Below are 16,136 nucleotides of genomic sequence, written 5' to 3'. Positions count from 1 at the left end.
AGTTGTTCCGGTGTGGGCTTTTATTCTTTTATAGTTTAAGATGGTTCCTGCGTCTAAACTTATATGGGGCAGGAGTTGGGTGCCACAACTGTTGCTCGAAACTCGGATTCTTCGCACTAAAGGCCTCGCTGGACGCCTGGCACCCTTCTGTGAAGGGAGCGGGCCCGGGGGCGGGCGAGCCAGGCCCCCTCCCGCCGGAGCCGCCCCTTCCTTTCACGGCACGGGAGGCGCGCGGGGCGGGGAAGCAGCGCGCGCGTGGCGTCCCTCCCTCCCACCCTCCCCCTGCCGCTCAGAGTTTGGGGCGAAGATGGAGGGTTACAGGAGCTTCCTCTGCTTCCTTGCCTGCAGCCTGGTGCTGGGCTTCCTCGCCGTCCTCTTCGCCCTGGTCTGGGTCTTCCACTGGCGGGAAGGGCTGGGCTGGGACGGAGGCCTGGCCGAGTTCAACTGGCACCCCGTGCTGATGATAGCGGGCTTCATCTTCATCCAGGGCATCGGTAGGTGCGCGCCGTGCCCGGGGAGCGAGGGACTTGGCACCCAGTAAACAAATGCTGGCTGCCCTCTGCTGTGCGCCCATGCCTTGCCCTGTTTGCGTAAACCCACAGCAGAGCCGAGCTACTTCCCTCGAGTTTGGGTGTCTGCGTCTGTAGTGGAGGATGTTGAGTAACTGTCCGCATTCCTCTGCCCCATAGTAAATCACACATGAGTCAAGGGAGCTCCTGCGCCGAGCGGTGCACATCTGCACCAGTTCAAAATCGTTGCATAATGTGTTTTTTTTTTTACATTAAAAGACCAGGGTGCTTGAAATAAGTGCTGCAGCTGCCAACGACGAAAGAGTGAAAAAGGCGAGATGAGTCATAACACGTGCTTTTGAAAAGTTTACAAAGTATGCCAGAACACTTGTTATATGTTCACAGGGTTCACTTGAGTACGTATTTGAAGTAGTGCCTCTCCATAGCAACCATGACAAAGTCACAAGGTGCTGTACACCCATGAGTTTATTTATTTGTACTAGTATGCTTTTCTTTTTGAGTCACAGGCTGAAAAATAATAATAATGAATAACCCGTTTTTGGGGTTTAGCCTGCTAGGCAGATTTTTAGATTTGGCGTCTAAGAAATCTTTAGTCATCTCACCAGACTATTGTGTTTTTTTTATCATACATAATATACATACTTGGAGGGGCTTTATGGTTAGAGGTCTTTAAGCATTGGTCTTTTTATGGTTCAAATCTGTTTTTAGGTCTCGCCTTTTCCATTCCGAAGGAATGGGAAATGGAGAGAATTCAAGTGCTCAAAATCCTCGTGAAACCAAGGGCTTTTTGGTGCGGTTTTCTTTGAGTTCACGTGAATCACGTGACCAAACAAGCACGCGCATCAGCCTCCCTCCCTCCCTCCTAATTGCATTTTGTTCACGGCCGCACAGCACATCAAAGGGCTTCTCCCAGCGTATGCTGTGCGGCTTCTCCTCCCTTAATTATTCATGGCTGGCCGGCCGTACTTTCAGTTTCCCATTATTTCTGAGCTAGGGACCTTTGAGTGACATCCAGTCTATTTAGAAAATAGTATATTTGGGAAAGGAGACACTTGTCATCCGGTTTGGTAATGAGCCGTTTCTCGAACTTTGTGAGCGGTCTGCTGGCCATGGGATGAATATGGGGTTGGGTGACCCAGTGGTGGATGGCGGTGTAGCACCAGTGTTCCGTCTCCGGGAGATCAAAGAAGTTGCTTAAGCGGGGAAAGTCTAGGAGGCCCTTGTGGTCAGAGAAGTCACAGATTCTTTTGCAGTTGGCATCCTGCTAGGTTTGGAAGGTCGTGTCGCTTAAAGCGGGCGGGGATGCTGTGTTATTGATGATAGAGGTAAGGGGCGAGATGTTTGTGGAGAGGTCCATCAGAGTTTTAATGCTGTCCTTGACCACAATTGTGACCCTTGTTATCGGGGATACATAGACTCCAGGCCTTCGCTGTCAATTAACGAGCCAGGGGATCTTTCAAATGTGAAGACCGGCTATGGCTTGGTCCATGAAGCACTAGTGTTTTTCAGTGAGTGGCCTATTCATTTTCACCATGTAGCACTGTGTCTAAGAGGTCAGTATCGTTGCGTTCTACCATCTTTTCCAGAGAGGGGCACACCTTAAGGCCAAGATAGGGGATCCAGGATATTTGGAAATGCTGTTCCAGGATGAGGCGGTCACACTGGCATCATGAGGTTGAGCTTGTGCGACTTTTGGATATTAACCTTAAAGCCGGAGATCGCTCCAAAGTCCTTTAATGTTTCATTTCGGACCCTCTCAGCTAATGATTCCATGTAAGGGGCAAAGAGTATCAGGGATTAGGGACTCTCCTGTTTAGTGCCTCTAGCTCTGGTTTCTCCAACAAGTAGCTCGTTGAGCTACTACTGCTAGCTCTCCAGTTACCTGGAAGTAGCTATCCAGTGTGCAGCCAACTGTACAAACTTAGAACCTATTGCTTGGCTGAAATAATTTACATTTACCAAAATTGAGAGAGTGTATTTGAGATGAAAATGTGTTTATTTTCAGAACTCGAACTAATATTTTAAGGAAAATGGCTGAATTTCCAAAATATATTTAAAGCTGATAATTGAGTGTTCAATCATGTGGCATCGAGGAAACTTTTTACAAATGTGTTTACCTTGGTAGTAGAGGCATTTCAGCTATGGCTTACCAATGTAGAGGCTGTTTATACTGACAAAGCCTCTTTAGGTCTCGCTTGAACCAGTGCGCATGCTCTGCTGTGTGAGGCTTTTAGTAAGGGCTTTTAACCCGTTCGGTGCCGTCCGATGTCACAGTGGGTGTGTGTGGAGGATGGCCGGGGCCGTGCAAAACACGCCCACTCCATAAATCACCCGCACCGCTGCGGGTTAAACTCTAAACACACACTCTGGCATGTGCTTTTTTTTTATCACCCGCAATTGGCATTTGCATGCGTCTTTCTAAGAAAGAGAGCACGCAATTGGTCCAAGGTGGGTGCATGTCCTGCCTTCTCTGTCCCCTGGCCTAGGGTGCTTGGGAGTGAGCAGCAGCACCATCTGTTTCCAATTATCGGGACCACATCTTGCGGTCGCGTTAATTGGAAACAGATGGCAGTCAGAGCTTGTCGCACTTGTTATCTTGTTTTGTTCCTGATGTTTTGATGTAGATAAAATCAGAACTAAATATTATGCTGTCGCTCATTTGAACAGCGTAACCTTCATTTACAACGGATTTGCTGTAATTATGCGGCATTAAGTATAATGGGTCAACCCTGTAAACCTCAGAACTTGGGCGGGTAATTAAACAAACAAAAATGGTTCGGTCGGAAAAAACGATTCAAATAAGCATAGTACTTAATACATACATGTAGTCATAGTATCCCATGGAGGATATATGCAAAAATTATACACTGACCACAGATAAAAGGAATAAATAAGTCTTTTTAGTTATTCAATTTTTCAAAAGTTTTTTTTCAATTTTTCAAAACTTTTAGTTTCTGTAATGAATCAGATATGCTGTCCAATGTACATAAAATACATAGGCTCTGAATATACTAAGTGTGAAGGTCGTGACTGGTGACTGAGTGTTACAAGTGACAAAACATAAATACATGAAACAAAAAACGTTTCCAAAAATATCCAATATGTAGCACAATAGTCACTAGGAGATTTAAATTGTCCCTTTTGTTCAGTTGTGCTTTGTGCGAACTGGTATATGACATAGAACGTCGACGTTTCGACCCTGAGGGACGTGCTGATTTATGCGCATCTAAGGTTGGTCTTCATCAGGACTGGAAGGTTGTTGGATAGCCTGTTAATGTAAATAAAATAGGGTCAGGGCCTACTGTGAATCAGTGTTTGAAATCAAAGGATCTACTTATTATGCTCATCTTATTGTTACTTGTGAGATTCGTCTGGTCTTCTAATGTTGCTTGTGCATGTCAGCCGACAAGCACCTGAGGTACTCACTGGTTCTATAATCAATATATGATAGGATGCATGTGGTGATAGGAAGTAAAGCCGCGTGGTTAGTGTAACCAAATAATGGGAGAACTTCTTACTGTGATTCAGTGAACTAACTGCCACAGACCTCGGTTTAATCTAAAAGTAGAATCTTAGTCCCCAGAACTACGTATTTACTGGTGTCTGTTTTTAAAAAGAGATTAGGTGGGCGACTCAGAATAAACTGACTATTGAATATCATGATTAGTGGACAACACATGCAAAAAATTATAACGTCTAGTTTGTATTTAAATTGCCGTGAGATTACCATAGACGGGATGTGAAGTAAACTCTTTTGACATGTCTAGTGAATCGGACGGGTAAAGTCGAGTAAAATAATTAATGTTTAATTGTCTGTCATATTGCCATAAATGGGACTCCTTTATCATGTCTACCAATTCAGACGAACAAACTGTTTTGTGCCATACATTGTGTCGCGTGTTCTAGGAATACGAGTGAAACGTTTCAGCCTGGGTATTATGAATATTTACCGAAACGTCCTCATACCATGACACTGAACAAAAAATTGGACAAATTGGCCAAAGACATTAAGGCATATGACAAAAAAGTAACATATCATTTATATTAGTGACGAATATTACATCCAAGACTCCCAGGGATACAACACTAACCGCAACAAACAGACCAAGAAGGTTCGCCACCTTCTCGAATTCCTCCTTCGGAAGTGGCCCAGATAGCGATTCCCATTTATGGCGATTACACATTAATTATTTTACTCGACTTTGCCCGTCCGATTCACTAGACATGTCAAAAGAGTTTACTTCACATCCCGTCTATGGTAATCTGACGGCCATTTAAATACAAACTAGACGTTATAATTTTTTGCATGTATTGTCCACTAATCATGATATTCAATAGTCCGTTTATTCTGAGTCGCCCACCTAATCTCTTTTTAAAAACAGACACCAGTCAATACGTAGTTCTTGGGACTAAGATACTACTTTTAGATTAAACCGCGGTCTGTGGCAGTTAGTTCACTGAATCACAGTAAGAAGTTCTCCCATTATTTGGTTACACTAACCACGCGGCTTTACTTCCTATCACCACATGCATCACCAATTGCAAACCGCTAGTAACTAGGTGCAAACACGTAGATACTAAGACCTAGAACCATCTCTCCTACAGGCAATCGCCAGGTTGGCGCGGACCCTCAAACAAGTTGCACCGGCTGGTGCAGAATAACCTTCAAGAAATACTAAGGTATGATGAGTCCATAACCTCAGTGCCCAGTAAGATATAACCCTGTGTTTTTTTAATTTGGCATTAAGGTTCCTATCATATATTGATTATAGAACCAGTGAGTACCTCAGGTGCTTGTCGGCTGACATGCACAAGCAACATTAGAAGACCAGACGAATCTCACACCTAACAATAAGGTGAGCATAATAAGTAGATCCTTTGATTTCAAACACTGACTCACAATAGGCCCTGACCCTATTTTATTTACATTAATAAGCTGTCCAACAACATTCCAGTCCTGATGAAGACCCGCCTTAGATGCGCATAAATCAGCACATCCCTCAGGGTCGAAACGTCGACGTTCTATGTCATATACCAGTTCGCACAAAGCACAACTGAACAAAAGGGACAATTTAAATCTCCTAGTGACTATTGTGCTACATATTGGATATTTTTGAAAAAGTTTTTTGTTTCATGTATTTATGTTCTGTCACTTGTAACACTCAGTCACCAGTCACGACCTTCACACTTTGTATATTCACAGCCTATGTATTTTATGTACATTGGACAGCATATCTGATTCATTACAGAAACTAAAAGTTTTGAAAAGTTGAAAAAAAACTTTTGAAAAATCGAATAACTAAAAAGACTTATTTATTCCTTTTATCTGTGGTCAGTGTATAATTTTTGCCTATATCCTCCATGGGATACTATGACTACATGTATGTATTAAGTACTATGTTTATTTAAATCATTTTTTCCGAAAGAACCATTGTTGTTTGTCTAATTATGCGGCAGGCTCTATTTCCCCGCAGGTTTTTCATGAATGCCGACTATAATAAACCAGTGGGCATCGCAGCTCTACCGGGGCTCTGCGTGGCGGACACTCGCAGCACTGCTGAAGATGCATCGCCACACACACATGTTGTCAGGAACCTACGAATTGTCAGGACCCCTCATGTTGTTGCCACCAGTATTCCTGTCAGGTCAAGGAGGGCTCGAGTAATGGTGAAACCTAGACGAGTGAATGTGTGGTTTCCCTGGTAGACTCAGGAAGTTGCCCGTAATTGTAAATAGTATTTTCAGTAGAGCCCTGGTTTATGTAATCCCCGGTAGGAATGCTCCCTTAATGATGGCGGACGTATTCTGCCGCTCCGAATTCCAGAAGCAGTGAGCATTCTAGTTAACCTGTTGGGAGCGCGCGCTCTGCACTGCGCACCTCAACACGGTTATCAGCAGAGAAGGCAGCCGGGCGTTTAGCTCCGCGTCAATTGTTCATGACGGGAGTTCAAAAGACGCCGGTTTGCTAAATATTTCCAGTAATTACTAAAGAGGGTTCTTAGAATTCAGAGTTCAGTTATTTTCTGCAGTATTTAGAAGATTTCCTGTGAGACGGTGTCGAGCGCCAGCAGCAGCGGTAGCTAGTTCTGAAGACTGCAGTTATGGCAAGTTGGTGAGACCGCCCAGAGAGGAAATTCGATGGTTCCTTTTAGGAATCATTCATTCTATAGAACAGCAAGGTCTGCAGCAGCGTCGTTGGCAAATTCAGAAGCCTTACAGTAAGACTGCAGTGCAGACATTGGAAGCAGCGTACTTTGGCCCTTGTTCCCTTCTTGCGCTTTTTCCTATCTTTCCCTTCCCCTCTGAACCTTCCCCAGTACCTTTTTGCGCGCAACAAGGAATATTGACTGGCTTGCTGCTATGAGAGCTGTTCATACAAGTTAACCTGCATAGAAAAGAATCCCATTAATGCCGGAGTGGTGGACTTTCAGGTAAAGGGCGAAATGAATACTTTGGGGCCGATTAGGATGGCGGACGGACTTGCGTCCGTCCGCCACCCCTGAGTAGGAGGGACCGTCCGCATGGGCAGCGGCGGTCCCTCCATGGCAATTAGGATGTGACCGCCAGGGTGGCGGTCACATCCTCTATTTTTAACATTGCGGCGGGTGCAGCTTCAAGCTGCACCCGCCGCAATGTTAAAAATGCATGTGTTGCATTTACATGCACAAAGCGGCAGGCACCGCACGGTGCCTGCTGCTTTGTGTACGCAAATGCAGGGGGGTACCATAGGTACCCCCCATGTGCACCCCCCACCCCCCATTCACCCAGGGGGCCCGCAACGGGCCCCCAAAGTGAATGTCCGTATGCTTTTCCATGGCGGAAAAGCCGCCGTGGAAAAGCATATTTACACCAACATCATAATATGACGGACGGTGTCTCATAGACACCGCCTGCCATGTTATAGCTTTTCCGCCGCGGTCGGAAGCCGACAGCGGCGGAAAAGCGGCGGATGGAATTCCAGACCCACCAGCCATCCTAATTTGGCGGTGGGTCTTTGGAGTCTCCGCCGCGGTTTTTCCGCATCCTCCAGGCCGGCGGACACTTCCGCCGGCCCGGAGGATGCGGAAAAACCGCCATCCTAATCGGCCCCCAAGTGTTTACCACAGTACTAAGTAGGAATATTGTGTGATACAAATCTCCCTTATTTTTGTAGTCAGAAAGCCTCCACAGAATATCATTCCAATACAGAAGAGAAGAATTGCCTAGTGAACCACTGGTAGGATAAGCTTTTAGTATTTCTTATAGAGTATCAGCAGTAGAGGTGGCTGTTGTTGTTTATTCTCTCCCTCTTATGTGTATTAGGCACCTACCATTGGGCGAATAGCAGACACTGAACCGTCCGCAGCCAGAACAGGTGCCAGCGATTTACAAGGTTTCTCTTCTCTCTTCCACTTCCCCTTTTCCCTTTGGCTGGTGTATCTGCTCTTAGTAGCGGGGGCACTGGTTGGAGAGAGATTGGGACTTGCAGCGATACTACCTCTGCGAAGTGTTCTGGAGCCTTCTGACACATGTCAGATGTCCAAAAACCAGCGGTGACGTCCACGCAAAGTCCTACACACTCATGCTATATGGGTTAATTGTACTGGTTTGGATGCGCCTCTGTGTTGCAAAAACACACTCAAATACAACTATACAGAGTAAAGAAGAAAACCAGACGAAAAGGGAATACATTATGAACTAGAATAAATGTGCACATTGAAATACATAAACACATTCTCTCAGACAAGCGCACGCACACCATACAACTGACCACGTTTGTACCTTCCTGAGAGTACAGTTGAATTTCATTATTTACGTCATGTCGGCGGCGCCCCAGGCCCGTCCCCGAAGCATAGCCCTGCCCTGGAGCCACCACGTATGTTTTATTAAACACCACCGCACACTGCTGACACCGGTGCTCTGCCGGGCTGGCCTTCGCTTATGCAGAAAACAGAAGTGTTACCTGGTGAGGTGGCCTTCCTTCGGATGCTGAACACACCTGAGCTCGGGCGGGCAAACATTATGACATTTTAAACAGGGCGTCAAGGGAGTAATCTGCTTATTACTAATAATACTCAAAACAGGATTGGATTAAAAAAAATGCGGCCTACTTCTGGTGTGCCGATGACATTTATTTTATCCAGGTGGAAAACGCATCAGGAATTTTCACTGGCATTGCCTACCTAATTGGTAACTGGACCATTTCGAAAACCTCTTTTTAAAATTTGATCTAACTGTTTCACATAGCTAAATCCTGGTTTGTGTCACCGAATGTATATATATTCAAATACAGGTTGTTTTGGTGCAGGATCCGCTGCAGGGAGTCGCAGAAAGTGTGTGTCTTTGTCATATTACGGTGCGCTTTCGTTTTTCTTTTCGGCCTAATCCATATAATTGTCATAGCGCCGAAACCCATAGGCATTCAGCCCTATAATGCCCTTTCTGCCTCTCCGTGAATTGTTTGTGTCCTGCCGGCCCACACCATGAAGGGAGTGGGTGTGAAGTGGCCTGTACTTGCCACAGACGGATTTAGAACCTCGCCTGCAGCTGTCCGTGACTTCGCCATCTCGTACACACATCAGATATCTTGAAGTCATAAATAACGTGTTTCGGAAGAGTAGAGATGTCTGTGAACCACTCGTTGTTTGACACAAACAGACACATATTAACTTAATAATAGCTCTCACTGGCGGAATTCATAGGGCCAGGGAACGAAGACGCGTACTCTGAAATGTGAAAAATGTGTGTTTTTTGTTTTTATTTTGGTACTGGAACTGGCCCAGGGCACGTGCGCCCGTCCCCTTTTATTTGCAGGGTCACCTGACCAGTGACGCCTGTGGTGGGTGGGTGTAAAGTGTGGGACACAGCAGGCAGAAACAGTAGAACGTGTCCAGCCAGACACTACATCCCTCCCAAACTTTAATGAAAAGAAACAAACAAAATTCCAACCTGTAAGAAAACAAATAAACAACATATAGAACCAAATGAGTCTCTTCAGGCAATCAGCCTGGTGGAGCTGGGGCTTTGGACCACATGGTCAGGATCCTTTAGTCCGCCATGGCGATGTACTTTAGACCGGCCTGGTCTCACGTTGTTGGATTCTATGTACAAGATTCAAATATCGGTGCATCTGGAGCAGTGGTGGAGTCCACTCTGGAGATCTCTCAGGCGCTCAGGCTCCGGTGGATGACAAACCTACAGCTGTTGGAGATGATCTTGTGTGTGAGGCCTTTCCTTGGAGGCAACGTGCTTGATGGTCTTCCTCGCTCCTGACAGCCGAGCAGCTTCAGACTTGCCTCTCTAGCCTGGATTCCTCTCGGGCATTCCTGCCGGGCTGCCATGGGACCATGTGGACTGTGCGGGCTTCATCTAGGCCACGCGAAGGCGTCGCTGAGGAACTGCCCACAGGACTCACAGCCAAGTCACTCAAGTAGCCCCAGAGGGTGGTGTCTTGATCTGGATGTTCTCGCCGTCAGGACTCGACTGTGACCTCCATGCTTCCCATACCTGTCGTGGAGCTGCGGCCGAGGCATCTCTCCTATACGGATTCCCCTCTCACAGGAACTTCGTCGAGGCCCTTGCCCCTGGATTGCCATGTGACTGTGTGGGCTGTGCGGGCCTCTTCATATGCCACACTGAGTGGTCGCTGCGGAACTCCCAACAGGGCCACGGCCAAGTCTTGTGTAATCCCAAGGGTGGATATTCTAATGGTCGGGTATGCTCTACTTCAGCAGGCTTCAGGTTGACAGGGGCACACAGAAGGTTCCTGGGTGGCTCGCCTTGTTGAACTCCGGTTGTCTGGAGTGCTGGGATCCACTCTGTTGGTGCGATGCTCCTTTGATGTTCTTGGTGATGATGCACTTGGATGATGAACATGGTTATTTTCTTTCAGTTGGGCAAACAGGCGCCGATCTCTGGCTTTAGGTGACCTCGGGGAGTAAGGAGGACTGGAGGAACTTCGCAGCCCATGTCTTTGTCTTGCTGAGGCTGTTCTTCACCCGTGGCATCTGCGGTGAGAAGCAGGGATGCCGTCCGACTTGGACTGCAGATGCTTGGGACTGGACGGTTGCAGTGGGAAGCGTTGGAGAGAGACGCGGTTCGCGCTGGCTGCAGCTTACATTTGGTTCTCCCATTGAACTGTCTCCAGGGACGTCGGTCGGCTAGATGGCTGTCTGGTGTCTCTGGGTGCGCTCATCTTGCGCTGGTACGAGTCCTCTGTCCTGTCGCACTTCTCCTTTATCTCCTGCGCACCTGTGGTGGTTGTCTGCCCTGTGGTGTTGTGCCACTGTTCTTTCTTCCTTCACAGAGTGACGTCCTGCCACTCTCTTCTCCTCCTTCCTACCAGGTTCTCACTTTGATGTGGCGTCCTGACACATGCCTCATGTTTGCGCCACATGGACATCTCGCTGGTCGCGTCAAGTTCTTTCGACGGTCGTCACTCTTCTGCGGACCTGTCGCAGGTCTGTCCTGTCAGTAGGACTTGCTTCTTCCTCTTGGGGACCTTTCACGGGCATCATCCCCTCCTCAGAGATTTTGTGGTGCTCCTCTTCTCTTCACTCGAGGGCGGCATGCTTGCGCCTCAAGACTGCGCTGTCGTGGCACTTGTTCCTGCGTCCCTTTGGGCATGCTTGGTGGAGTTGGTCACTTCAAGTGATGTGCTCCATGCTTGCGGTGTGACTGTGGCGTCCTGCCACGTGTCACCTGACGTCGGAACGTACGTTGTGGTGGCGGCTTGCCACGTGGGATGCGACCGCCTTCTTGCCTGTCCTAGGTCACTGGCGACTCCATCTTGAGGTAGTGTGAGGAGGACACTGTTGTCTTTTGGCCCACTTTGGGGCTTTGCTGGTGTGGCGGAGAAGTTCTGTCAGGTTTGATGGCGCGGTCCTCTGCACACCTCGGACTTTGCGCTCGCAGACAGTTCTCTATCATAGGTTCCCCCGGCTGGCGCTTGATTTGCCCTTTTCTATGTTGTGGTGGTGGTCGTTCTCTGGCAGGGGTTTGTGACACGGTTTCCTCACTTGCGGTGGCGTCAGACAGGCTCTGGGGGGATCACGCGAACAGCGCACTTTCTCCTTGGGCCTTTTGTGAGATATGCTTGGCTATTTGACGCTGAGGTATCTTATTAGACTTTATTTATTTAGATCTTCCAACTTATACGAGTTGGTGGTACCTCGCACCAAACTGGTGTCATGGGGTGACAGAAGATTCCTCGTGTCAGCACCCAAGCTATGGAACACCCTGCCACTAGCCATTAAAATCAGCCCGTCTCTCTGGTCTTTTCGAAAACAACTCAAGACCTGGCTTTTTAATCAGTGATCCCCCTCCCCTCACTGGCTGAATATAGCAGATATCTTAGCGCCGAGATGCCCAAGGGCCTTCGTTCGCGCTCTATAAGTGCTATAAATAAAATAAATAAAATAATTTTCCCTGGTCATGAATATGCACAGTAATAAAATGTGCGATACATGGTATAGTATATGGATAATGACAATAAGGAGAGTGTGCATTACAAAATACATCTTAACATATGTTGTAATTTAGGAACGTCGAACAGACAGAAGGCGGTGCCTATGTAGACAGGAGCAAGACATCATAAAATTCTACGTTGACACTGTGATACATGTGTGGCCGGGGCCATCACTGGAATTGCATTGGTGACATAGAGAAAAGCATAAAGATACCTGAGGGTAGAACATCAATCAGAGAGCACATATTCATATTATTTATAACTTAATACCAAATCAGCCAACCCCCGCGGGGACAATACCATTCTCTGGTTGTGACTGGTGGTCGGCGTTATCCTTGGCAATGTAGGCCCTGTATGGACCCCAAATGTCCACCGGTCTGGATGCACTAGGGATCTGAGGCGAGTATTCTTAACAATTAATGCTGCAAAAAGCCATACTACCAAGCCATGATTTCAACGTTGGGGGTCGCCTACCACCCCACAGCAAAGCAACTTCCCTCTTGGCTAACAAGAAGCCCAAGGCAGCGAGTTTTCTAACAGCTCGAGGGATGTTGGCGACATAGCCCAGCAACGCAATTTCGGGAGTAGGAACCAGTTACATGCCTAAAATGTCCCCTAGGGCCCTGTGTATCTGAGACCAGTAATCATGGAGGTTGGGACAAGTCCAAGAGAGGTGTGCAAAGTCGGCAAAGGGAGCTTTACATTTTGGACAGTGGTGGGGTCGACTAGGGTCAATTCTGTGTGAGCGAGCTGGAGTCTGATATAGTCTGCGGAGGAACTTAAAATGAAGGAGTTTGTGCCTACTATTTAGGGAAACCTCTTTGGTAGCTCTAACATTGCTCCCATTGGTCGTCTGTGATAGGTTTGCCCAGATCCTCTTCCCATGCAGTACGCACCCCGGAGTCAGAAACGGGAATTGAGTCACTGCACAATTTGTATAATTTCGAGACCATATGTGCCCCAGTGGGGTGTTGGATAAGGAGCATCAGTGGGGGCGTTTGGTCCGGAGCCAGTGGAAAACATTTGTGTTTTTTAACTTAATAAATGAAATTGTGAGTAAATTGTTAATTCGCCTGGTTAACTAGGACACCCTACAGGACAAATTGTTTACTTTATAAATTCACAACCCTGACAGTTTCCTGCAAGGCCCAGATTAAAACCAATTCCTTAACATTAAAGCCATATGCAGTGTTGACCACTTGAAAGCGTGCTTGCACGAGGCCTATTGTGCACGTAGGTGCATTCTTTGTAAAACCCAAGGACCAAGCGCTTGTAAATACAAGGCTGCGAACTTGAACCAGAAACCGGAACACATCATGCATGAAAATAGGAAGTGACATAAGAAACGTTTCCGGTGACTGCGCGCTAAATCGACGGAATAGCTGCACATTTCGAAGTGCATTTTCATTTCTTTTTTATAGTGTCAAACATGTATGTTATATTGTTTAAAACAAAATAACCGCTTTAAAGAAAAATAAACATGTTCTGACTTGCTCAACCCAGTAGTGCTTTATTAAACCAATTTAATCATATCCTCAGGCACTTCCCTGCTCAACTCCCCTCTGCCTTTACTCTATCACACCACTCCATATTACAACTCCCTTCACACTGTTTATCTCTACGCATAAAAAAACAGTCAACATACGCATCAACATAATGCACAGCTGCCACAATGCTCTACAACACAGCCAAACGTTCTGGCTAAACACATAAGGGCCCAAAGGCGAGGCCTATTGGCTATGCCAATGCTTGTTTACATTACTGCTGGCAACCATGCCTGATGCACCGAGGTGATCGCTGGTAGTAAACTGCTAGAAACCTTGTATATGGTGGCCTCTATTACAATGCTAATAAAATTAGGAGCTCCCAATGAGTTTCATTGAACATAAGTAGCTCTCATTACAGAAAAGATTAGCAACCCCTGTTTGAGCTATAGGAATGCAGGTGAAATGTGGTTGTTTAACTGTACATGAGCTATAGGGTTAACGCAGCTACTTTGCATCCATGTGTGGAATCCCGGGACCAGTACTGTCCGGTCCAAAACTTGCAGAATGTCATTGTACTCTATCGAACTCTTTTTCTGCATCCATCGAAAGGAAGGGCTGGCAAGTGTGAGTGTGTCACTTAGTCAATGAGGTTAGTGTAGTCAGTGTAGCTATGTTCTGGGATAAACTTGATTTGGTCTGAGTCAACAAATCTCTGCATGTAGGTATTGAAGCTTGCCACCAGGGTTCTCATAAAAAGCTTGGCATCTATGTCGAGTAGGGCTATCAGGCGGTAAGAAGGACATCTTGTCCCGATATCTGCCTCTAGGAAGAGTGCCTCTGTTCTGGAAAGGCATATAGTGTGTATGGAGGAGAGGTAGGTGTCCATGTGTAGTGTGTCTGTTGCTTCCATTGTTTAAAGGTCAGGGTAAAAGTGTTCCCATGCTTGTGCTATGTCGTAGTTGGTGCAGGCCATGTAGCCTGTTTGGGACTGTATCTCCTGAATTTTGTTGTTTTGTGTGTCTGGTCTCAAATCTTATTTGCTAAGAGTCGTTCCCTTTGTTTCTTCCGCCATAAAATCAATGTTTAGTACAGAGGAGGGCTAGTTCGGTTTGCTCCATGCCCAGAACCCTAAGCTGCTTACGGGCAAGGATCAGGTGGAGTCACACACTTGATGGGAGCCAGTTTGTGTACCTCTTCTAGTTCCCGCAGTCGGTTCTTCAGGGTGGCCCACTTGTCCTTTCTAATCCAATTCACTCTAGCCGATATGGCTATGAAAGCGCCTTGCAACACTGCCTTTAAGGCGTCCCATAGTAGTACAATTGGGGTGTCGGGTAGTCATTCGCCTGTAGGTAGTGGCAGATCACCTCGCTCACATCCTTAACTGTAGATGCGCATGAGAGAAGAGTGTGGTTGGGACGCCATGTCTTACAAGGGTCGTAAACCCAGGGAAATGCAACATAAGTGAGAAAGAGCTTGGTCCTCAAAGGCTGAGACCTCTGTCTGCGGTGATGTTGGCCATTGCAAGGCGGAAAGATAGCAGGAAATAGTCTAGGCAGGCATATAACTGGTGGGAGGCTAAGAAGAAAGAGTACTCTGTCATAGTGGCATATTTTGCCTGTCAGATATCTATTAGGCCCACCTCCCCCCAGCCAACATTGTCCCTCTTCCGTTCATGCCCCTCTCTGTCCCAGGCTCCGGCTTGTTCGGTTTAGGTCAGCATCTAGGATAGAATAGACTATTCTAATGTCTGCATCTGGGGAGGAGGTGACTAAGTCAAGGGCTTGGAGTAGGAAGCGTTCTTGTTGTTCATTAGGAGAGTAGACCGTGGCAAGCATGAAGGTGTATGTCAGGATGGGGAGTCGCCAAGCTAGCGGTCTGCCCATCACTTCTGCTTGAGTCTGCATCACTGGCCCCTGAATTTGGAGGCAAGGAGCATTGCCACCCCTGCTCTCTTACTGGGACTGGATGAAAATTATTTGCTGTTGAACCAGCGTGATTTTAGCAGCCCCCAGTCTTTTTTCAGGAGCTGCATTTCTTGTAGGAGGCATATGTTACAACCTGATTCTTTGAGTCTCGACAACAGTGCCTGTCGTTTAATGGGGGTGTTGAGACCCCAGACATTTAAGCTGAGTATTTTAATCATAGAGGGTAGTGGGTAGGGTTAGATGTGTGGTACAGGCGTGGGTGGTTATCACCCCTGTGTGGAGTGACATGGGGCTGATAGTGCATATGCCGTCAGATACTGGAGAGGATCACAGTAAAGGTTGGATAGAGGGGGGGTGGAAGGTGTAACTAGGGATATGTAACTGATGCAGTACCCATCATTGGGGCTTGTAGTGTAATGTGGTGGGAAGTCGTATCTACGGGGAGGTGGTTGAAATGGCAAAGCTGAAGTGATGGCTCCCCGCTAACTCATGGTGGTTTGCATGTTGAGCTGTCTGTAGTTTGTTGAAAAGAAGCGCGGGGAGTTAGACAGGTTAGAACGAGATTAGGGTCCCGAGAATGTTTTGGCACATGTTTAGTCTGACTGTTGTTCCTGGTTATCTTCTTGGTGCTGGATATGGCGGAGTAGTGCTGATTGTTCATGGCTGCTTTCAGCAGCCGATGGTTTGCATGGTCAAGTGTGGGGGTTGTGGCTTTCTTGTTTAGTACCCTGCTGCCACTAAAGCAAGT

The 16,136-nt window shown here is 47.0% G+C and overlaps 1 protein-coding gene across 1 annotated transcript in view; it reads left to right on the top strand.

The window, feature by feature from the left end:
• The first annotated feature begins 280 nt into the window (after positions 1-280).
• Positions 281-16,136, top strand: part of CYBRD1 (cytochrome b reductase 1) — a 108,860-nt gene continuing 93,004 nt past the window's right edge. Inside the window, exon 1 of the mRNA XM_078681575.1 lies at positions 281-494. Coding sequence (XP_078537701.1) covers positions 308-494 — 187 coding nt within the window. The 5' untranslated portion in view covers positions 281-307. The remainder of the gene's footprint in view (positions 495-16,136) is intronic.

Source organism: Lissotriton helveticus, chromosome 3_1 (assembly GCF_964261635.1).
Source record: "Lissotriton helveticus chromosome 3_1, aLisHel1.1, whole genome shotgun sequence".
Lineage (NCBI taxonomy): Eukaryota > Metazoa > Chordata > Amphibia > Caudata > Salamandridae > Lissotriton > Lissotriton helveticus.
This window is presented reverse-complemented; position numbering and strand designations above follow the sequence as displayed.